Consider the following 23,251-nt stretch of genomic DNA (forward strand, 5'->3'; position numbering starts at 1 on the left):
GGTACTGCCATGGTCTATTTCAATATGTAAAAACAATTTAAAAATTAAAAAAAAAAAAAGAACTCTTCCCTCTCCCCGCAGAAATGGAGAGGAAATGTTCCAGAATAAAAAGATGACTAAATGAACAGATGATTCTTGATTAGTAAATCCTGGGCAAAACACAAACGCTCAAGAAATATTTGGGGGGCAACTGAGGATATTTAAATAGGAACTAAGTATCAGAAAATCCCCTGTGAGATGTCCCACATGTGCGGGTGATGCTGTGACTAGGGAGGACACACCCCCGCTGTTACTTGCTGAAACGCGACAGAGAAAGTGTCACGGCGTGCACACGACTCTCAAGCAGTTAAGGAAGGAGACCGACACACGCACGCATGAAGGAGCAGAAGGGACGTGTGAAATGTCAGCTGGGAAGCCAGGGGAAAGGTGTATACGTCACCTGCAAATAAACACAAGACATAGGTGACTATATAAATTCTTTTGCCCTAATTGTAGCTCTCCTACTAATTATATGAGAAATGTACGCAGATAATTAGAGAAATTTCACAGTCATTTCTAAGGAACATAGGAAAATTAACTCATTATCATTTAAATGCAGAAAAGAAAGAAATTTAGGGAAGATGGCTTGACTTTCTGAGTCACTTCTGTAACACATGACTCACAGTACTGAGTGCACTGCCCCCTTAAAGAGCACAGCTATAGGGTATTACCCACCGTGCCCCGAGGAGTGACCCTAAATACCACAGAAGTGTGATGCAGCTACAGAGAGAGAAAAAATGAGAATTTTCACACTAGGCCTTTAATTTAGCATTTGGAACTGTATCCCCTGGGAAAACCACCACTACGGAAAGTTTATATTGATACAATAGATTCCTAATAACATCAATCGCTTTCCAGATAAAATATCAAAAAGATTAACTATTCATTTGTTTTGTTTTGTTTTTTTAAAGGTGTTTATTTTTACTAGTGAGGATAAAACCGGGCAAGGAAGTTTACAGAAAAGACGTCCATATATAAAGAAAGAAATAGCAAAATATTTTTTGGTCATAATTTAGAGACAAACTAATGTATAAAAAGGAGACGGTTCCCCCAGTTCATCTCTCCCCCAGGAGGGTGCAGAAGCGCGGGCTCTCAGTTCCGGGATATCCTCAGCAGGCCCCGAATGCGTCTGACAAGAGCTTGTATAAAACTATAGCGAGAACGAACTTTTGAATACAGTCCTTCAATGTCCAGGAGCTTCTTTTGTAGTGATTCTCCAAAGGCGTTGATGGCGTCAGCCTGAAGCTGCAGGGAACACAGACGACATCTCACTGTTAACACTGCAGTCTCCAGGTTTATTTTATTCCGTGTCTTCCAATTTAAAGTACCTCAGAGTCTTTATAATGCTGGCCTTTTCCCGTTTCCCAAATGGAAAAAGAATCACATTTTCTACCCAAGAATTTCTTCATATTGCTTTTCCCCTTTCTTTTCCTATATGAATGTGTAAAATTTAAAGCCTGATTTAAATAACTACTGACGCTACTGTGGACATGAGTGCAAAAACATTTCCCAAAGGGCCGTGCAGAGAGTTGCTGAGGCCCTGGCTGGGCAGTGCAGTGGTTTAGGGCGTCGTCCCGACAGACCAAGGTTGTGGGCTGGATCGACCAATGAACGCATAAATATGTGGAACAGCCAATCAATGTTTCTCAAAAACGAAAAACAAAAAACAATGTCTCTTTCTCGCCTCTTGCTAAAACCAATCAATTTTTAAAAAAATTTTAAAAAGTTACTGAGAGTAGATGCTTTTGGAGAAACAAGCAAAGGATACACTGGAAAGAACTTGTACTTTTAACTTCACATTGCAATTAAAAAAAAACCCAAAACGTGCACGCTTTTACTTTAAAACGAGTGTAAGTGGGGGAAGACAATCTGGTATACACTTTGCACCTTAGCTGTATTTCCGAGTGCCTATGTAGTTTCAGATGGATCTTTTTGGTGTCACAGTGAAAAGCTAAAATCCAGTACAAAATTCTGTGAATCTACCTGCCTTCAAGTTTGGATAAAAATTAAAGCACAGAGAAGGCTATTTACTAATCCTGCATTTTTCTAACTCTGTAATAGACCAGTCTAATGAAACAGTCATGAACTCAACATACATTTATTAAACAGCTTCTGGAAGATATATCCTTTAGCTAATTCTGCAGATGGCCTCACTTCACATTAGCCCCCCCTAAACAAACCACGCTAAAAAATAAATTCCTGCTACACAGTCCCTCAGAGGCAAATGTAGCCAGGGCTGGGATGACAGCGTAGTGTCCACAACATCTCGTGAACGTGGGTCTGAAAAGTGCTGTGACTGTGCCTTTCTGTCTGGGTAAGGCCCAGTCTTCAGCTTTAAGAAAGGCAGTGGTTCAGGGAAAAGCAGAGCCTTCATCACATCCCGGCCAAGGACATTTCCTTTAGTGGCCCCGGGGCAGATCTGGCTACCTGGTAACGGCTGTGCTCCTAAGGCTTTGTGTTTGTCTCCTACGAGGTTTCCATTTTAACTGTTTTCGGAATGCTCCTCACGCACTCCCACCACTGCCGATCAGGGGCTCCCAAGTGCACAGTGCTACACGTACACAGGCACGTGCCCCATAAGGAGGTGTTGGCCAGCACTGGACTGCCCGTGTCGCGGAGGTCCCACAACATCGTGATGGAGCTGGAAAGTCCCTGCCACCTCGTGACCTCGCTGCCACTGTCACTAGAGAGGGACGGTCTGGTGTGCTGTCTGCTCACAAGCGACTCTGCGAGGACACAGACAAACGACACGAAAGCTGCCGTGGACGTGTTCCCGAAGAGAACACCACCTCCGTGGAACAGCCGCCGGCAGGCCCTTCGGGGGGCCATCCGGAAGGACTGGCGTCGCTGCCCCGGGGGCCTCCCAGGGGGACGAGGGGTGGTGGCAGGACGGCCGGACCCTGCAGGGGCCTGGGCCAATGTCTGTGTGTGTGTCTTAGTTTTTAATGAAAAGTTCAAAAGTAAATGTAAGTGAATAAGGCTATAAAAATATTTTTGTACAGCTGTACAATGGGTTTGTATTTTAAGCTTTGTGTTACCACAAAGGAGTCAGTTTTTTAAAAATTAAGTTTATAAATTAAGAGTTATAAGAAGCTAAGATTATTATTGTTTCTTGTTTTCTTAAGGTGAATTTATTACTGAAGAAAGGGGAAAGGGACACACTCAGTGCGGCCCGAGTGGACAGCGCTCGTGAAGTCCACAGCAGGGCGCAGCACCGCCTCCGGCCTCCACGCTCACTCGGCGCTCACCGCCGACTCGCCCACGAGCGGCTGCCAGCCCTGACGCTGCCTTCACGGTAGGTGCCTATACAGGGGCACCATTTTTCATCTTTCATACCGTATTTTTACTGCACCTTTCCTGTACTTAGGTGTGTTTAGATACACAGGTGCCATTGGGTTGAAACTGCCTCCAGCACGCAGCACGGGAACATGCTGTCTGAACTGTGTGCAGCCCGGGCGTGTTGCAGGCTCTCCCACGCAGCTTGGCGTGAGCGCGCACTACGGAGTGTGCACAGCACAAAACCGCTTACCGCCGCATTTCTAAAAACGCGTCCCCGTCCTTAGGCAACACGTGACTCTATAACGCCATCGTCTACTATGGTGCAATGTGTAATGGCCACTCACAATCTCTTCATCAAATTGTTTTCTGAAAAATTAAGTGTTAAGTGATGCTCTGTGCCTTAACATTCTACAAAGTCAATTCAAGAAAACTAGGAGTTTCCAGATCGCAGGCCTACCAGTCACTGGGCTCCTACTCCGTCCCAGACACTGCCCAGGGGCTCGCACGGGAAGCCTCGGTTAACGCTGGCCAAGCCAGTAATGAGGCTGGACTCTCCTTCCCGTCTTTTTGACGAGGAAATGGAGGCTAAGTAAGAAGTTCGTTGTTCCACGTCACACAGTTGGTGGGTGGCCATGCCAGAATTCAAATCAGGTCTTTGCCTAGAGCCTGAAAATGACCATCTGACCAGCATACTAGACCTCTTCCTTTGTCCTCTCAGAAATAACCACAAGAGTATCAGAACGAACTTTACCTGGTCTATGTCGTGTTGGCTCACCACAGTCAGTCCGCTTCTAAAATCCACATTGGCTTCCGAAGCGAAGGCATCTAGGGACAGAAGACTCGGTCAAACCGTCTTTGCCGGCGTAACTCTGCGGCTTCGTGGAGGAGCCTGAGGACAGCGAGCCACAGGGCCGCGGAGCGTGCGGGCCCAGGCTGAGATGCTACTTCCCCTCTCCAGAAAGGGCGGCCCCAGGGAGCACGCCGCGGGTCCGGGCCAGGGTTCTCCCGCTCGTCCCCTGCGTGTCCCCCAAGGGACCCAGTACTCGCTCACCAGTCACTGAGGCTCCCTCCCGCAGCGAGAGCCCTGGCCTCGGCTGACCCACTTCCATGCTTCTGAACAATTCCTTGTGCTTAGGGGACTCTGCAGCTCGGCCACCCCTGAACCGAAAGAAGCTGAGAAGCAGCGAAGGAGCAGCCTCTAAGGAGCTTTTGTGTCCTGCACCGTTTCCCATGGGCAGAGGGCAAACACAAAATAAAGCTATGTCGAATTACTAAGTAGCCCTTGATTGTCCAATCCACTTGGTAACTGAGACACATAAAAAACAAGTTAAAACGTGACTGTTTTTCACTGGCACTAAAACCCAAAGGCATTTATGGTTCATTAATTCGCAGAACAGAGTTTACCTTGTAGCCTTCTGCTTTTGAACAGGGTCCTGGAGGCAAACAAGGAATCTTGAGAATCGGTGGGCGTGCAATGTAACAGGTAGTACTCCAGATGGCGCCAAAGAATAAACAGGCAGGTCTCTATGATAACTACGGAGAGCTCGGATGAAGGAAAACGATCTCAACACACATTTTGTACAAACCAGTTTCCAAGGAGGAGAAAAAAGGAGACTGCACCTTCTGCTGATGTACCCACGGCCTCAGTCTACCGGACCGCGGTGAGGCTCCACAGAACATGCGTCCCCAGAAAGCAGTGAGGTGCGCTGAGGAGGAGGTGGGGACTGTGGGGACCGTGGGGCACTGTGCCAGCAGTCTCCAGGGTCCTTGTCTCTTGTCCTGACGGAGAGTGTCTGTACACATTAAGAGGAGTACTAGCTACTCCAAAAGATAAGGCGATTTTCGATGTGGAACTATATCAGGCATGTACTAGAAAAAAAAAATGGGCAGTGACTATGTCACTTTCCACGTGGTTGTGATGCCCAACAATGTGAGAACAAGCAAACAGCTCCTGCCCTTGCAGAGGCTCTCAGAGCCGCCACTCGCGCCCCGCTGTGACTTCGTTAAGGATACAAGAGCAAAGGGAGAGCAGTTTGGCTCGATTGTTGATCAGCTTCACCAAACGCCGTCTCGCTAGAACGTATTTCTGGGCAGTGGAGATTTTATCAACACCAGCGGGCATCACAGACTGACACAACTAAGAAAAACAAATAAATACAGTAAGAAAAATGACACCAATTGTTAACAAACATTTCTGGTCACTTGTGATAAGCACTGTGCAAAATATTCAAATAAGTTTAAACACCCTGGCAAACAAGAGTTATTGGTCTAGCTAGGAAGCTAGTAACTAAACAAACAAACAAACAAACAAACAGAGAGCCAAAGAAGCAATTGAATTCCAAACGAATATTCATCAGTTGCTTTTTTAAGAAGTCTTGCCCCTGAAACAGACATTTCCAATCTGCTGAGGGGCCGATCAACCCTGAATTTCCTGGCAACTTAAGGCGACACGGGGCAGGTTCCCCAGCAGCAGGCGTAAAAGGGCCACGCAGATTTCTGCAGCAGCTGCAAGCACCTTCGGAGGACGACCTGGACTACGAGAGCGTAGAAGATACGCTACGCTCACCCACCAGGAAGGACCTCCCGCCACCCCTTTGTCTGGCAGACCTGCAGGCACACAGGTCAGTTAAAACTTGGACACTGGGTCTGGCAGAGGGCGAGCTGGCGCGGGGCTGCTGGAAGGTCACAGACTTGACTGTGAAGCTCCAGTTCCTCCGGCCAGCACCAGCATCGCCCATAAGCTACGTGTGAGGGGGAAGGGCTGCCAGGTGTAAACCACACATTTCAGCGACCACCTGAACACAGTCAGCGGCTCCTGTGTGGCTCTGGGTAGTCAAACTTCCAGTGCCTCCGTTTCCTCATCTGAGAAACGAGAAGGGCGACGTCATCCGCTCGGGGATTCAGGCAGAACCTGTAGCTCAGGGCCTGGCACATCGTAAGCACTCAGTAAACGTTCCCTAAGAAGAAACGTTCCCTATCACAAGAGTGGGAAGAGGGAGTAGGCTTTGGCTGCTCTGAAGAGTTTTTCAGGAAAGCTGGTGCGAACCAGGAGTGGCAAGATGGTTCGACATCCAGGCTGCCGCAGGACACCAGGACGCTTCAGCACCGGCCAAGAGATGCCTCGGAGTTCGGCTGTGCCAAATGGGAAGGATGGTGGGCTACGCAGGGAGAAGCCTGGCAACTCAGCGTCTTGAGCCACAGTGAGTGCCCGGGAATGACTCTGGGTGCCTGAGAGCCGCAGTCACGTCTGATACGTCATCCCACTGTCTGCTGAGACCTCTTACCTAGGGAATCACATCTGCTGAACGAGCACTTACAATAGAAGCCTAAGTTTCTCAGCACAGGTTTAGAATATAAATGACCAAACCCGGTATTCAAAGGGCAGCTGCCGTTCCACTGAGTGGCAGGTGGTTTTCTTGAACAGGTGCAACTTCACTGTCTTTCATGCAAGAGTTCCTATGCTTATGAGGCGTGGTGCTAAGGCGAGGGACTCTTCCTCAAGCCACAAGGAGGAACCATTTTAATTCCTTCCGTATTACCGCACACGTCGTCATCTTCACCTACGAGCGTGACACCAGTCACCGGGCCCTTGCGAGTGGAGTCAGGGCTCCACAGCTCGTTACAGGAGTCATACCTCTTTTATCTCGTCTGGCGGAAGCTGCTCGACGTTCTGCAGCTTGTTCACACTCCGTCGGTGGCTGTCGTAATAGCTGAAGAAGTCGCTGGCGCTCTGTTTCAGCAGGTAGACAATGATGCCCAAACCAGGCAGCCGCCAGTATGGAACCACTGGAGCTTGGGTATCTGACGGAGTTGATGATAAAAAACAGTGTTCCACTCATAAGCATCTTATACGAATTTCAAATGACCTGTTTTAAAACAAGGGATGCCCAGGAATTTAAGGGCATGTAAACTATCATTCAAACCAACCCAAGACTACTCTTAAATACCACAGGCAGTTCAAAGGCGTGGCTGGGAGCCACTGTGCGTATCAGGGGCGAACCGAGGGCTGAAGACCTTGAGCAAACGAGGACATCGGACGCATGGACGCAGAGAGAGCTTACCCTTTATTGGGTGAGGACGTCCCTCAGAACCTCACGTTAGTTAGAAACTTTTACACACACACACACACACACACACCCAAGGTATACACACGAGTGTGGAGTGTCCTGACCCCAGGAGGAGCTCCTGACTACTCTAGTTTTAGGGCTTTGTCTCCAGCATGCATCTTTTGGGTTGCTGAATTCCCAGCTCACAGTCATTCTTCCAAAGAGAGAAGGAAACACCAGCTAAGCCATTCAAAAACTGTAACTGGATTTGGCCTTGAACGAGCCTTTACCACAGTGACTCCATTTGGGTAGCAGAGCAAAACGGTCCTCCTTTTACTCGACGACCTCCCGACGGGGCAGGAGGGCTGGCGAGACGGCGGGGAGGCCGTCCGCAGGGGGACGGGCAGGGGGACAGTCACACGGCTGTTCTGCAGGCAGCGTGGGTGCAGCGCCTAGGGCACCTGCCTCTGACAGGGGGGCTTCTTGAGAAACACCTTAGTGACTCCAAGTTCGGTTTGGAGACGGCCCTCGTTGAACGGCCCTGACGGCGGTGGACACCGAAGGGGGTCTGCATTGGCCCCCCTCACTGCCGCCCCCCTCGACTGGGCTCCCACATCAGGCCTCACGGGTCTTCGTGCCGCTTCAGGGGAGAGCGAGCAGCCCCGTGTCAGTGCACGCGGCCGCCAACCAGGGTATCCCAGACTCCTCTGACCTGCCGGGTCTCCCGCGCCAGTCTTCAGCGACAATGTGGCGGGTCTTTCCGACACGGGTCATCTCCACAGAGCCTTCTCCTGGTGACCTCATGGACCCTGGTCCCCACATAGTGAGCGTATGTATGCTGTCTACCCTGGCAGGAAGATAGCCACCACGATGACGGTCTGACGCCGAGACGCCGCCACTGCATTCCCGGAGCTCCCCCCCACTACCTGCTCCCGTCTAGAAAGCCCTCGTGTCCAGAGGCCATCAGACGCAGACATTGGAAGGGGGAGGCTCGTAAGAAACCTGCCCACAGAAACATTCCACGGGGAAGGTCACCAGGCCTGGGCCGCAGGGGTGCTACAGGAAAGGGTCCCTGGATCACCAGTAAGAGTAAATGTACTAAATGTAACGACAGTAGCAGTAGCAGTAATGGAAATAATGACGGCTAACATTTAGACAGTGGGAGTGCCGGGCTCTGTCCTAAAGCACTTACATAGAGGAACACACCTCATCCTCACAGAAATTCATTCCAGTGCAGCCTGTCATTACCGCCATTTCTCAGATAAAGAAACCGAGGCACAAAGAGGCAGTCTCTCTGAAGTCATGCCAACAGTCACTTGCAGAACCGGGACACAAACCTAGGCAGTGTCACCCGTCTGTGTTCTTGACCAGGAGGTTACACTGCCTCTCTACAGCTCATTGTTCGTGAACCTACCACGTACCTGCCCACTCCCGTGTGCCTAGAACTGACAGAGGAAAACATGCGTAACCCTCATTACACTTCAGGGGGAAGGGGACGGCCCTCCTGAGGCAGAGACAGAGGTCTCCTCCAGAGCCTACGAGGATTAATAGACAGATTCATGTTCACGGACAAACCACCGACAGAGAGGGGACAGGCCAGGTTGAACGGCACCGCGGGTGACATGCAAACCACTGTTCTGAGCGAGGGGCTCCGGTAGGATGGCCAGTCACTCCAGAGTGAAGGCGATCTTTCACCTTCACCGGGCCACCGGGCCACCTCATGCTGGGATCAATCTCCCCAAGGCGGGACCCTTCCCACGGGGGCACCTGTTTGTTCTAGTGATCTTCCTGGAAGCCAACTTCTTGAATACAGGAGAAAGCTAGACAATGTAGAATCAATCTGCTTAAGGCATTGTTTTGTATCTCTAAGTGACTTAATACTCATTTATCCCACACAATGTAACCATAAAGCTTTATAGCTACTTCCTCAATTTCTCTGAAACATACTTTCACCTAAGTAAGACTACTCCCCAAATGAATCACTGAACGAAAGGTATCTTTCAGTTAAGGTCTCTTACTAGATAGTAAGGACTCCTGCTTCCAAGTAGAACAAACTAAAGTCATACCAGAGCAGGGGTGAAAAACCTGGACATAATACAGAACGACTACCCGAAGGTACCAGAGGGAACAGGAGCAGAGACACACTGGCGGGGGGTGCAGTGCGCAGTTCAAAACTACCCGACAGACAGACAACTAAGAAAACAGGAGCCATGCTCACGAGGCAAGAACACCAATCAAGTCTAATTTCAGATGAACCAGATGTTGGAAACTAGTGAATGAGGGTTTCAAAGTAGCTAATCAAGAGAAAACAAAATATGCTTATAACCAATAAAAACCACAGAAAATCTCAGCAGAAAAAATATATTAAAAAAAAAAAAAAACAAAGCCCTGGCTGGCATAGCTCAATGGATTGAGTGCGGGCTGCGAACCAAAGCATCGCAGGTTCGATTCCCAGTCAGGGCACATGCCGGGGTTGCAGGCCACGGCCCCCAGCAACCACACACTGATGTTTCTCTCTCTCTTTTTCTCTCTCCCTTCCCTCTATAAAAATAAATAAATAAAATCTTTAAAAAAAAACAAATGGAAACTCTAGAACAGAAAAAGACCATTTCTGAAATAAAAATTCACTGGGTATACTTACCAGCCCAATGGAACTGACTGAAGAAAGAATGGGTGAACTTGAAAATAGGAGAATTGAAAATATTTAAAGAAAAGAACAAAGAGAAAAAAGATTGGGAAAAAATAACAGAGTCTCAGGGACCCATGATATACTATCAAACAGTGTGATGTGTTTGGAGAGAACGGAGCTGTTATATTTTCATGTTTTTCACCCAGCGAGCTCACTCTCCAATCCTAGATCTTTACTTTGGGGACTCAGCGACTATTCAAAACTATACTCTAGTCACAAGACTCTAAAGATGGATCCTCAGAAAATTCTAGAATTCCTCTATTCTCCCAAGCTCCCCAGTCTATCCACAGGTCTGACAACAGAACCTCCTCACCACTCCTTAAAGTTGTTTAAAAAATTTCTCATTGTTACTCATAAAGAAAAAAACAACACGTCTCCCAGGAGCCCATGAGAGCTGGTCATAAGCGTAGCCACAGAAGCCCCGCGGCGCAGAGGGAAAGCGCGAGGCTCACCTGGCCGGGGCCCCTCTCTGTTCACGGTTTCCGAAAGGCTGGGCGTGAAGAGGCACACGGCCTGCTGGAAGGCGGGGGAGCTCTGCAGCATGAGTGACTGGCAATACTCCATGACGTTGGCACAGATCTGCGCGGGAGAATCAGCGGTAGCGCAAAGGTTAGCTCCCCAAATGTCCTCACGTGGGGATCCAGATGTGAAGGAGAATGAAGTTAGGATCAATTTGTAAAACCACAACAAAGTTATAAATCAATTTGTAAAATCACTCAGAGGTTGCGTTTATCGAATATTTCTAAAACCATAAAAACCTTCAAGACCAGGCACACAGTTCTCCGTTCTCGCACCTGCTGCATCGCCAGTTCGATCTCATCTTTCTTGCTCACTCTGTCTCCCTCCACGTGATCATCCTGGAACTTGAACTGCCGGAGTCTGTCGGAGCCACCGAAGCGACTCAGCAGTCCCAAGCACTGGCGCTAAAAAAGAAAAAGATACTTTGTTCATATCTAGTTAAATATGTTTACAATTAGTGACCTCTCTTTCTGGAGGGACATAAAAAAGAAAAACTCAGTGGGGAGTGGAACTGCTCTTTAAAGTGTCTGACTTCTCACTGCCAATGGAGTTGACTGAAGTTTGCACTATTAAAATTCACCTTTTGCCAATGTTATATGCTTGGCAGTCAACTCACCACAAGAATACCGTTATTAAGAGCAGTGAACCCAACTATCTAAGTGTCTGCCAAAAAATTCTCTGTATCACACCAAATAATTCCTTGGTGGATACTCATTATATCGACACAAGTCAATCAACAACGAGAAGCAAAGTGAAATGGCAAACAGAAGACGACCTGTAACAAGCACATCTGTGATAATGTTCAACTAAAGCTCACGTTTGAAGGTTGCCACTCCTGTGGCCACTTCGGAGACTTCATAAAGAGGTTGGGAACGCACAGGTGTTTCTTGGCAGATAAAATGCCATCTGTTTGAAGTGCTGGCCCATTTCATCTAAGAATACAATTTTCCCCAAGGTCTCAAAGGGAAAGGGCGAGCTTTTCAAAACTGGCAGTGTGTCCAGTGGTTAGTGCTCGGGTTTGGAATCAGAGACGTGGACTCCACCAGCAAATGCGTGGCTTTCTGCCGCGTGACCTGGAACAAGTTACTGAACTTCCTCAACCTCCACGGCGGGGGTGCCAAACTCATCCTCACCGGGGGCCACATCAGCCTCACGGTTGCCTTCAAAGAGCCAAATGTAATTTTAGGACTGTATAAATGTAACTACTCCTTAACTAGGGGCAAGGAGCTAGGCACTGCCGCCAGGTAGAAACAAGGTGCCAGGCCAGACAAAACAAGGTGGAGGGCCGGATTCGGCCTGTGGGGCTTGTGTTTGCCACCTGTGGTCTACAGTCACATTTCTGGGGTGATAATAGCAATTCCTAGCTTAGAGGATTGTTGCCAGGATTATCTGAGGCACTGAATTGTATTTAAAGTGCTTAGAATAGTGTTCTGCAAATAGTGCATGGACAATAAAATCGTGTTTTAAAAATTGGTATTACATACCTCCATTCACACACACACACACACACACACACACACACACATTAATACCTTATTTAAACTGATGTTTAAATAATACGTTTGTATAAGGCAAAAAAAACATATTAAGGAGATGATAATGTAAACTTACTTTGTCAGAATATTTACATCTATTTTTAAAACTTACAACTGGCTGCTTGCTGTTCTTACAATAAAACAGATGCACTAACACATGTCCTGAGGTCACCTTATGAATGATCTGTCAAAACTATCTTTGTCTCCCTACCAATGAAAAAAGTTAAAAGACTGAAAAAGAAAAAAACAACCCAGAATATTTGGGTTTTGTTGGTAAGAGTGTAACACAAATAACGCAAAAGGCACACTGTGTGAACCCTTGGCCCAAGTGATACTGGTGCTGTTACTTAATCTACAGTTTAAAATCTCTTACACAAAAATGCTGACGGCAGCATTTACTTCTGGAAACTTGAAAAACAGTTCATGAAAAGGGGACTGGTTAAGAACATTGCTGTATCAAAGACAGTGGACTATAAGTTCAATACATGAACACAATTATGCTGCGGCCAATAATGAGTGAAGGTGATCAAAGCAGGCCGGGAGGCTCCCCGAAAGACTGTGATAAAACATCTAATTGATAAGCTATCGAATATGTTTGAATATATTGATAGGTTACACAGTTGGAGAAAAGTTTATGAATATATTAAAAAGAAGTACACAAAAACCAGGCAAATAAGAAAAGTACTTACTTAGGGAAAACAATGTTATGCAGAAAAGTAACATATCGTCCATGACAATTACACAGTAGTAATAATGTAACATTAAACACTGACCTAATCAAAATTGTGATACAACTATGTTGATGGGGGTGGGGGGTAAAAGAAATGTATATATTTTTATGATGGAAAAAGGGGGTAAAGAGATTCCCAGCCTCCTTGATGGAAGTCAACAGATGATTCCTAAAACTGGATAACCAAGCAGCAGCAATAAGCACGTTATTTAGAGGTGACAAAGAATCAGTGAGAACTGTTGAGAGGGTTGGCCCAAACCCAGGGAGCAGCATGGGAAGGATGAGCGGGTAGTCTGTTGAAAGTCTTACAGCTGCTCTTCAGAGGAGTAAGAATCAGTTACCTGGAATCTTCCAATGTGTCCCTGTAGCTCCATTAGAGACCCTTCATTGACGTCAATATCCAGTTCACTCAATATACCTAGGAAATTTGGAATGCTTTCAAATGCAATTTTATCATCAAGAAAACAAAAACATTAAAAAGGTAGGAAGGCAGTTCTAGTGCTTTCTATTTTTTATGTGCATAAACAGACAGACTGTGCCAAGAGGAAGTTTGGAGAAACAGTACAAAGATTCGTATGCAATCTAAATGCAGATTGGAGTAGTGAACTGTTACTACCAATTTCAAATAAGTCACATATAGCTGCCACGTAATGAAAACCTCACTCTAAGAGGTGTGCATGTCAGTTTGTAAAGAGCTCCGTCCCTGAAAGTCCGCCCGGCAGCCTGGACTCACCGGGAAGCGCCGCCTTGCTTATCACCCCGGTGAGCAGGGCCAGCTCCTGCAGGGAGCCGGCGCTGGGGTCCTGGCAGCGCAGCACGGCCTGCGTGGTGTCCGAATGCGCGATGAGAAACTGCAGCACCTGGGCCGGGGAAGGGGCGGAGAAACGGGAGACGCAGAGGTGGAAGCGTTAGGAAATTACAAATTTATAACTCATCTTTCTTGTAACGTTGAAGCGATTAATTCAATGTAATGAAGAAGAATATTAGACTAGCATTTGCTTTTTGCACTTACATACTTTATTTCTTCCAGAAGTAAACATTTACCTAACGTTCTTAAGAAACATAAAGTATTATTTCAAAGTTTAAAAATTAAAATATGTAGATACTACTGTAAAAGAGTATAATTTAGAACTAGCGTATGAAAACTATTGTTTGACCCCTATTTTGTGACTTCTATTTTTCTCCAAATGGAACCGGAACGTAAGTTTAAAAGGGGCGTCACAATGAGCTGCTGAAGTTGCCCCAGGAAAGTCTGACGAGTGTGACAGGGGACGGCCACACCAAAGCTTTCGTTTAGTTCTGCTCTGGGTCGGGCACCACGGATGCAGTAAAAAGCCTGCCCTTCGACCCCTGCCCTCCCACCCGGCACTCACACTGTACCATCACGGAGGACTCTCATTCTTTTCCCACGCAATTTCTCCTCAACTGGACCGCAAACGCCCTCACAGAGACTACGCCCAAACAAGCCAGGCCTGCGAATCTCTCGGGAACTGTGCCCCTGTTTACTTGTTCAGTTCCGATTCCTCGTCCTGGCCCATCGTCGCTGGACGTGAAACTTAGTAATCCGTGTTTGTTAAAGAACCTTCTTAGGGGATTCTGTTGTAGTCCGTACAGGACCGGTATTGGAGAACCAACGTCTTATGCCACGATGGTCAACTTCTACTAAAAAAATTTAATCTTAACAAAGTAGAAGACCAGGGGAGTCTGAGTTTTAAAGAAGTGACTCAAAGGCCCGGATGGAAGGGGCAGAGCGTCGCCCAGACGAATGCAGCACAGAGCCAGGTGCGTGCCAGAAGCAGCGGCACCCTCTCCTGGTGAGATCAGCCTGAACTGACGGCAGGAGAAGCAGACGGAAGGGCCATAAACTACTGCCATAAATTACTAAGACAAATACCTGAGGGTATCACAGTGGTAGAGCAATACGATAAGGCTGTAATTCATAATGATAAGCCCAGCTAATCACTATATTGCATTATTAGTTTGAAGAAACAAAGAAATATATAATTTGAAGGTTTCATTGAAAAGCAATGAAAATAAAACTAATTTCTGGTGCTCAAAAATGTTTTTTATGAGTCTGGAAATTCATTTATTTAAATCACTTCATCCCCTAAACACCACTGATAAATGTGGCGTATCATCTATCTTTTGCATTTTCTGCAAGGCCTGACACAGTTTACAGCCTCTTCTCAGTCAATACCTGGTTAAATCACATTTCAGAAGCCAACCTATTCCTACCACAGTAACAGCCTTCTTTTATGAAGAACGAATTGACCGGGTTGACCAAAAGGTCCACTTAGTTTTTTCTGTACCATGGCATCAGTAGTGCTTAGTAGCCTTTAACTTCATTTGAAACAATTTTGTTAGCTTGCATCATGACAGCTATCATATCAGCATGCATTTAAAAAAAACTTATCAAAACTGAATTTTTGTGCAATCATTTTAATATTGAAAATGGAAGAAAACACATCACACTTTCAGCACATTATGCTTTTTTAATTCGAGAAAGGTAAAAAAACACAACTAAAATGAAAAAAAAAAAGATGTGTGCAGTGTATATAGAAGGTGCTGTGACTGATCAAATATGTCAAGAGTGGTTTACAAAGTTTCTTGGTATTATTGACACTTGGGCCAAATAATTCTTTGCCTTATGCAGTGGAAGATGTTTAGCCGCACCCCTGGCCCTCACCCACTAGAAGGCGATAGCGGGAGAGAGCCAACACACTCAAAACATCCAAATCAATAAAGTTACTGGTGAAAATGAAAAAATATGTTTTATTTTAGAGAAAAATATAAAAGGACTTTTTGGCCCACCCAATAGATCTCTTGCCTCCTGTGTCACTGTTCTATTAATTATCTGTGTGGTTTCATTCAAACGAAAGTATAAGAACAGGTCAGTGAAGTTCAGAGTAAAGCACAGGGGCCCGTTTTTGACACCAAGTGCGCCACACACAGGACCCCTCCCGTAAATTCGCTCACGCTCCCTGTGCCTGGGGCTCCCACATTCGGAACGTGAGGATGTGGCGCTCAGGCCAAGTGTTCCACACTAAGATGTCTAAGATTTGTGCGCTAACATTCCTCTTACTTACCTGCCCTGCTGCCTGCAGGTGCTGGGCCATGCTGGACGTGAGGATGACCTGGCACAGGCGGAGAGCTGGGAGGAGAATCTGACGGTACCGGTCCGCCGGGGTCGGGATGAACACTGGGGGGTCCCTCATGCCGAACACGCTTCATTCATTGCCAGCGAGCAAGGAGAGAGCAACAGTGCAAGGGTTAAGGCGCACTAGGGCGTGCGTGCCGGACCGCCCATCTCCATGGCACGCCACCGCAGGTGGCTGATGAGGACACGAAGCTGCTAATGAGCACTCTGCACCCCACAGAGACAGTAAAACCCAAGAAGCTATCTGAATTCTGAAAAGTCTTATGAGATAATCAGTGTAATTTGAAAAGACAATGCTTGAAATGTCCTAAACATATTTATTCTACTCTAAATATTCCCTTGGGCCCTAGAAACTATGAGTAAGAAACAGATAAGAACAAGTCCTTCCCAAATTTCCCTCTCTTGTAACCAGAGCCAAAAATGAATCTACATTTGCAGTCCACTATTTTTTAAAAAAACATGGCCCTGGCTGGTGTGGCTCAGAGGTCTGAGTGCCGGCCTGAGAACCAAAGGGTCGCCAGTTCGATTCCCAGTCTAGGGCACATGCTTGGGTTGCAGGCCAGGTCTCCAGTTGGGGGCGCATGAGAGGCAACCACACATTGATGTTTCTCTCCCTCTCTTTTTCCCTCCCTTCCTCTCTCTCTAAAAATAAATAAAATCTAAAAAAAAATATTAAAATAACTTTTGGATGTAAAATAGTTCTACAGCCAATCCTGAAAAACTTGAACACTCACTTTGACAATGACTCTTTTGAAGAATGAAAGGAAAACTGACCTTACTGTTATTTGCCACTAGGAGGGCAAGCTGTTTGCCTACAAATGTCACAGCAATGTAGACAAAAAAGGAAAACTAAAATCTACACTTAAACTGAACTGAGAAATCTGCTGAACAGCTTGAAACTCAATATAATTTGACCTGAAGCTTTCAAATTGGCAAGCAGCTGGTAAAATGTTAAAATGAGAAAATACAAAATGTTATCCCAGTCATCAGGAATAGGAAATCCACAACAAACTGTAAATTCACCACGATTGTTTAAAATACCATTATAACTGAAAAGAGTATTTCTACCGAACAAAACAATAAAGTTGGGAAGAAAAACATTTCCTTTCAAAATGCTCTCCCATTTCCCACTTACATAACTGCTCTAAAATGGAAAGCTTTAGCTCTCACCCACTTGTACTCTTATTAGCAACTTTATTTATTAGTAAATGGCAGGGCTGTATGACCGCCCCACCAAAAAAGTCATCAAGATAAAAGACTACCACTCAGAATTATAAACCAGTGGCAGCCCTGGCTGGTGTGGCTCAGTGGATTGAGTGCCAGCCTGTAAACTGAAAGGTCGCGGGTTGGATTCCCAGTCAGGGCTTGTGCCTGGGTTGCAGGCCAGGTCCCCAGTAGGGGGTGTGCAAGAGGCAATCAATTGATGTGTCCCTTACTGATTGATTGACCTTTCCTTCCCTCTCTTTTTTCCTCCCCTCCCCTCTCCCTAAGAAGTAAATTAAAAAGTCTAAAAAAATACAGTGGTAAAATTATGTTGAAATGTCTTTCTTCCTTAATAATCCTTCATGGGAAACTCAACAGAACAATCTGTATGGACACTTACCCCTGCGGGTCCATTTCCGGGCGCATGTCATAGACCTGGCACTGTGCCAGCCTCACGATCACCCCCGACCTCAGCAGCTCTAAAGCGCCCTGCTGTATCTTAGCCACTCTGGTGAGAAACGCCTGAGGAGTCACCAAAGGAAAATTGTCACCACAGAGACCACACCGCAGGCTGCAGACAGAAATGAGACTCTCGCAGCATATTGCCGATCCTGAGCCATCGCTGAAGAGAAGTTCTGAGCTAGCTACGAAGGGGCACATTACACCACCTTTCTCGTGGGATTTCTTGAGGATTAAATGGCACAGCATATCTGAAGTGCCGCATACAGCGTTTTGCACAAATTAAGTATCCGAACAAAGAGTAGTTTCTGTTATCACCAGGTGGGCTCGTGGAGGGCAGGGAAGAGTGTTTTGCTCACAACTGTGTCCTCTCGTACCTACTGCCATGCCTGACGTATAATACACATTTAATAAACACTTGTTGAACAAATAAACGAAGGAGGGAGGAAGTTAATCAACTTAAGTCTAAGACTCCAGTGCTCCTACTACTGTGACATTGTAACATTCTTAAGCAGGAGGAAACAGAGAAAACAGATTTGGAGTAAAGGAGATGATAAACTACAGACTGGACTGAAGACCCTGTGTTTGAAGTGGAGCCAGCGCATCCACCCCGGAATGCCCAGGAGGCAGCCACCGTCCCAGAACCTTGTGGTGGGAGGACCGCTTTGCCCCCGGCCCACCTCGGAGAGCACGGAGTGCCGCGTCACTCACTCGCCACCACCAGCAACCTAAGGAAGGAGCAGTTCCGTTATCCAACTAACTCTCTCAGGATCACTGCCACTCAACTTTGGCACGCTTGGGAGATACATTTCTGGGATATGTCCCCAAATTTAGAACTCGGTAGCACAGTTACAGTTTACATGATAGAAATATTCCCAAGGTATTATTTCACATTAACCTTGTGTACTACATCTATCACCACAGGAAACAAGCCGCATATCTAACCTCAAATGAATACAGAGCCTTACCATCTTAGATTCGTAAGTATAAAGGGCTTTTAAAAGCGGTGGTTGCGGCGTGAGTAAGCTCTGCAAAGTATGGTCATCCTCTACCAAGCTGTCCACCAGAACCTTCAAATAGCCACTGTTGGACAGGTACAGGAGCCACTGCTGCTGCTTGTCCACGGCGACGATCCGATCGAGTAGAGCCAGCGCCAGCATCTGAAGGCAGATCAAAGCACGAGCGTGGGGGTGGCGGCCAACTCAGGGACAGGAGCGACCTGCGTCTGCAAGTGGTCCCAACTCTTCTTACAAGGAGAATCGATGCTTGCAATAAAACTTTCTTGTTTTTTTGAGAAACTGAAAGCTATATATCCAAAATCTCAACTGATCAATAAAAGGAAAGTTTTCAGGATAAAGTTTTACTTTAGAAGCAAAACCCAATACATTAAAATGAGAGCATTAAATATATTTCAGCAGAATCTAAACATTACTTGTTGAACAAAGATTCTTTAAAATAACCTTTTCCTTCTAGTGATAAAATTTTATACATTCTAGAAAACACAGAAAATATACAGCCTGATAAACGGTCTGAGAAGCAAAATTAATCTGTCCTGGCTGGTGTGGCTCAGCAGACTGAGCGCTGGTCTGTGAACCAAGTACTGCCAGTTCCATTCCCAGTCAGGGCACATGCCTGGGTTGCGGGCCAGGTCCCCAGTAGGAGGCGTGTGTGAGGCAAACACACACTCATGTTTCTCTCCCTCTCTTTCTCCTTCCCTTCCCCTCTCTCTAAAAATAAATAAATAAAATACTTAAAAAAATTTTTTTAAGTTAAAAAAAAAGAGTTAATCCATTTTAGTTTATCTCCTCCTAGTCTTTTTTCTATGCATAAGAATACATTTTTTAAACATAATTCAGAATTTATCACAGTTTATATTTTACCCCATTTCTTAGAATCCTGTTTCCCATGGTTTTCAAATGCACGATTCACATGCTACATGACTTCCCACTAGCAGGAAGTTATCTGCAGCATCTCTGTTGTGTCTACCAGTGTCAGGCCGACCTCAGAATCAGCAAGAAGGTTATTCTGAGGGAAAATTCTGAACTAATTGAGATTCTAAATAGAGTTAAGCAAAACATATGACTAAACAAAATAAAAATTCCAAGTGACAGTAAATAAGCAAGTTCACTAAAATACACTGCAGAAAATAATTCTCAGTATGTATGTAACATGCTTCTAAAATGTTGAGTCAATTTATGCCTCTGCAAGTTAAAACACTTATTCAATGATAACACTGAACAGGAGCTGCTGTACCCTTCCAATCTCGTGGCCATCGCACGCGTCCCGACAGACCACTTCCATGAGGGCGGCCCCGTAGCTCTCGATGATGGCGATGTTTTCTCTCTGTAACTTACTAAACACATCTTCAGGGGCTGTCAACCTTTCCCACATGGTTTTTTTGGCTACAAGAGTGACAGCAGAAAAATCTTAAATACTCCAATAAAAAAAAGGTTTTGGTCAACGAATCATTATGCTACAAGTGCAACATGCTAATAGGTATTAGCTATCAAATTACAGTAAGGGAAAATCACAAATTACAAAGACACAAAATAAAATATGACGATGTGAAGTGTTACAATCAAGAGTAACAACATTCAAGGGAAACAAACAGAGAAAACTTAAAACTGAATGCTAATTCTCAGATCTGTCAGATATGCAAGTTATTTAGTCTTTGTAAGTCAGGTTCCTTTCAATCAAAACAGGGAGAAGGGCTGGCCAGTTTCCAGTAGTATGACTAAAGTAGAAGTAGTGTGGAAAAATAAATACATAAACATTAAAATTAAGTTTTTGTTTAAAAACAAAACATAAAGTAGGTACAGTGTCTGGCACAAAAGTATGTGCACAATAAATACTGTTAAAATTTAATATTTCTAATTTGAAACTTAAAAGCACTATTACCTGGGGAAAAAAGTACTTTGTTACTTAAAATAAGTCAAAGTAAGATGTAACTATGGTTAAAAAATAATTAAGTGATAAAATTACTCTAACAATAGATCATAAGAAATTTAAAAACAAAGAATTTTCTTTCACAGTTGCACTGCTTTATCACATCGTGATGACTTATAAAAATCACGATGTAGAGCTCCACCTAGCGGTTGAGTGTGGATTTTGCCAATTCAACTGAATACAAAATTAATTTTAGACCAGAGGAAAATAGGGGAGTTGTGTTGAGGTGAAGGGGGAGTGGGATCCCCATTGCTGTCTTGCTAGAAAAAGCTCCTATTTGTTTAAAAAGCTTCTATGAACTATTATTTTTAATAACCTTAAAAATATTTTTGTGCATTAAGTGGGTAGGACACTTCTCTAAATACATCATTTGGCTACTGTTATCTTCTAAGAATGATATTATGTAAAACTATATAGCCAGTAAAGAATAACATTAGATAATCTGGGTCTTAGATTCAGAGTGGTTTTTAAGAATCTATGTACAGCCCTGGCTGGTGTAGCTCAGTGGATTGAGCGTGGGCTGCAAACCAAAGCATCGCAGGTTCAATTCCCAGTCAGGGCACATGCCTGGGTTGCAGGCCATGGTCCCCAGCAACCGCACATTGATGTTTTTCTCTCTCTCTCTTTCTCCCTCCCTTCCCTAAAAATAAATAAGTAAAATCTTAAAAAAAAAAAGAATCTATGTACAAAATAACAAATACTCACAGGGTTCCCAGGAGGGCACGGGAGTCCATTATGTAACTCTGGCACAGAGCATTATACCCTGACTAGTCTGCTGTCAAAAACATGTTTCATATCTGGAGACCAAAGAATCCAGCTCACTACTATTAATTAAAAACACGAACTATGTTTTAGAAAGCAGTGTTTATCACTATTTTAAATATAAGTATCTTCTGAAGAAGCAATTCCACTTCTCAGAATGTGTCCAAGAAAACCTCACAACCGTGTACAAAAAGACACATGCATGCTATGAATGAGTGTGTGAATGGTAGAGGGCCATTCAACACAATCCACTGAAAGAAAATTGTGCACACTGTTATCATGGAAATTCCACAGTGAAGTATTCTTCTTGAAAAATACATAGGCATGTAAAAGAACATTTCATGCAATATTTTTTTATAGTAAAGTTAGAAATAATTCAAATGCCTATGAACAAAGCCAACTGTAAAATAACATTACCTCCGTGCTCTGGAAGAACACGGCCATTTTAAAGGTTCACTTAGGGCCAGAGGGAGAGTTACAGAAATATAAGCTAAGATCCTATTTGAGGGGTTTTCACAGTTCTCATGTTTTACCTTTATCATTTTAGAAAACTAAACATTCTTCCTCTACTTTAGAGTGAGTCCCTTTCATGATTCCATAAAGAATCACTTATTTCAGCTTGGCTTAGACAGCAGATTAAAAAAAAGTGATTTTTAAAAATTTAACGCATCACTAAAACCAGAAAAGTTTAGGGATCTATCTAACTCTACCTGCTTCCAAGGTGTCGGGTTCATCCGGTCTCTGGGCGATCTGCAGGTAATAGAGTAGAGAGCCATACAGGTGTGTCCTCACTCGCTGGAATCCGCCACCTAGGGAGACACAGAGAACACTTTTTTCCAAACCAAAGTTAAAACAAATACAAAAGCTGTAATTTATAGAAAATTCAGATGAAAGGACCTGTCTTCAAAATGAAGTCTAAGAGTTTCTTCAATATGATGTGAAGCGAAGAATCTCCAATAGAAGCGAAACCCACCACTGGGTTCTCTGCGGGCGCAGGGGAGGTGATGGAGCCCTCAAGCATAAAAGCGTAGTGGGCCTCTCCGAGCCCCGAGGCTAACGGCTGCTTCTGCTCCGTGCGGACGGCCTGGCTCAGGTGGGCGGTCAGGGTGAACACAGCACCTGCCACCACGGGCATCAGCTCCTGTGCTGCCTCGTCATCCAGTATCTTAGAGCAAAGACAAGTCAGAGTGAGGACCCTGCTTTCGGCTACAGTCACCAATACATAGTATACATTGCTCAGCTGTTCAAACACCATAAGAACGAAGACAGCACTGCACTGTTCAAAGAAAACAAGCTAGTACGAGTATATACGATGCTGAGTAACGCATGCTCTCAACCAGAAGGGATTCCCTGCAGAACCCCCTAGATTTTCAGGGGCAAATCACATAAATGGCCTCACCACTAGACTGTCCCATTCCGTAGGTCTGGTGAGATCTGTCCATGAGAATTTTTTTAAAGCTCCCTAGATAATTCTGATACACACTCTAGCTGACAGCGGTTATTGTATAGCATCAATACCTTTCTCAAGGAAAGGCTTAACATTGGTGTTGCACGACTCTATTTATTCCTAGTCTAAGTGGGAAATAAAATGGAGAGTGGCACACTGTATGTACACAAGTATCTGTGCAGCAGTGTGAAGTAGCCGAGGAAGTACGTCACCTTATCATGCACATCTTGTAAAATATCACGAATAATCAGCTGCCGGTCCTCCGTCTGAATGAGGTCCTGGGGACAAGCTGTCAGGATAATCTCCACCAGCTGCCTCCACGACTCCAGCACGTGCCGCTTTGCGTGGAGACACTGCAACAACTTGTTCCTCGCCACCACGTACTGGAGGATGGTGCTGATCTCCTGGAGCCGGAGAAGTGCAATCACAAGGTTAATTAG

General features: G+C 45.2%; 1 protein-coding gene across 1 annotated transcript in view; it reads right to left on the reverse strand.

Moving 5' to 3' along the window:
- Window positions 1-929: 929 nt before the first annotated feature.
- Window positions 930-23,251, reverse strand: part of NUP205 (nucleoporin 205) — a 71,272-nt gene continuing 48,950 nt past the window's right edge. Inside the window, exons 28-43 of the mRNA XM_045855710.1 lie at window positions 23,024-23,215; window positions 22,262-22,529; window positions 22,075-22,173; window positions 19,910-20,058; window positions 18,625-18,816; window positions 17,598-17,719; window positions 15,924-16,062; window positions 13,571-13,697; window positions 13,179-13,255; window positions 10,848-10,976; window positions 10,506-10,632; window positions 6,953-7,119; window positions 5,332-5,455; window positions 4,723-4,851; window positions 4,070-4,143; window positions 930-1,284 (exon numbers count right to left, since the gene is read on the reverse strand). Coding sequence (XP_045711666.1) covers window positions 1,132-1,284; window positions 4,070-4,143; window positions 4,723-4,851; window positions 5,332-5,455; window positions 6,953-7,119; window positions 10,506-10,632; window positions 10,848-10,976; window positions 13,179-13,255; window positions 13,571-13,697; window positions 15,924-16,062; window positions 17,598-17,719; window positions 18,625-18,816; window positions 19,910-20,058; window positions 22,075-22,173; window positions 22,262-22,529; window positions 23,024-23,215 — 2,268 coding nt within the window. The 3' untranslated portion in view covers window positions 930-1,131. The remainder of the gene's footprint in view (window positions 1,285-4,069; window positions 4,144-4,722; window positions 4,852-5,331; window positions 5,456-6,952; window positions 7,120-10,505; window positions 10,633-10,847; window positions 10,977-13,178; window positions 13,256-13,570; window positions 13,698-15,923; window positions 16,063-17,597; window positions 17,720-18,624; window positions 18,817-19,909; window positions 20,059-22,074; window positions 22,174-22,261; window positions 22,530-23,023; window positions 23,216-23,251) is intronic.

The sequence above is a fragment of the Phyllostomus hastatus genome, unplaced genomic scaffold, assembly GCF_019186645.2.
Source record: "Phyllostomus hastatus isolate PE091 unplaced genomic scaffold, TTU_PhHast_1.1 phas_scaffold_114, whole genome shotgun sequence".
Lineage (NCBI taxonomy): Eukaryota > Metazoa > Chordata > Mammalia > Chiroptera > Phyllostomidae > Phyllostomus > Phyllostomus hastatus.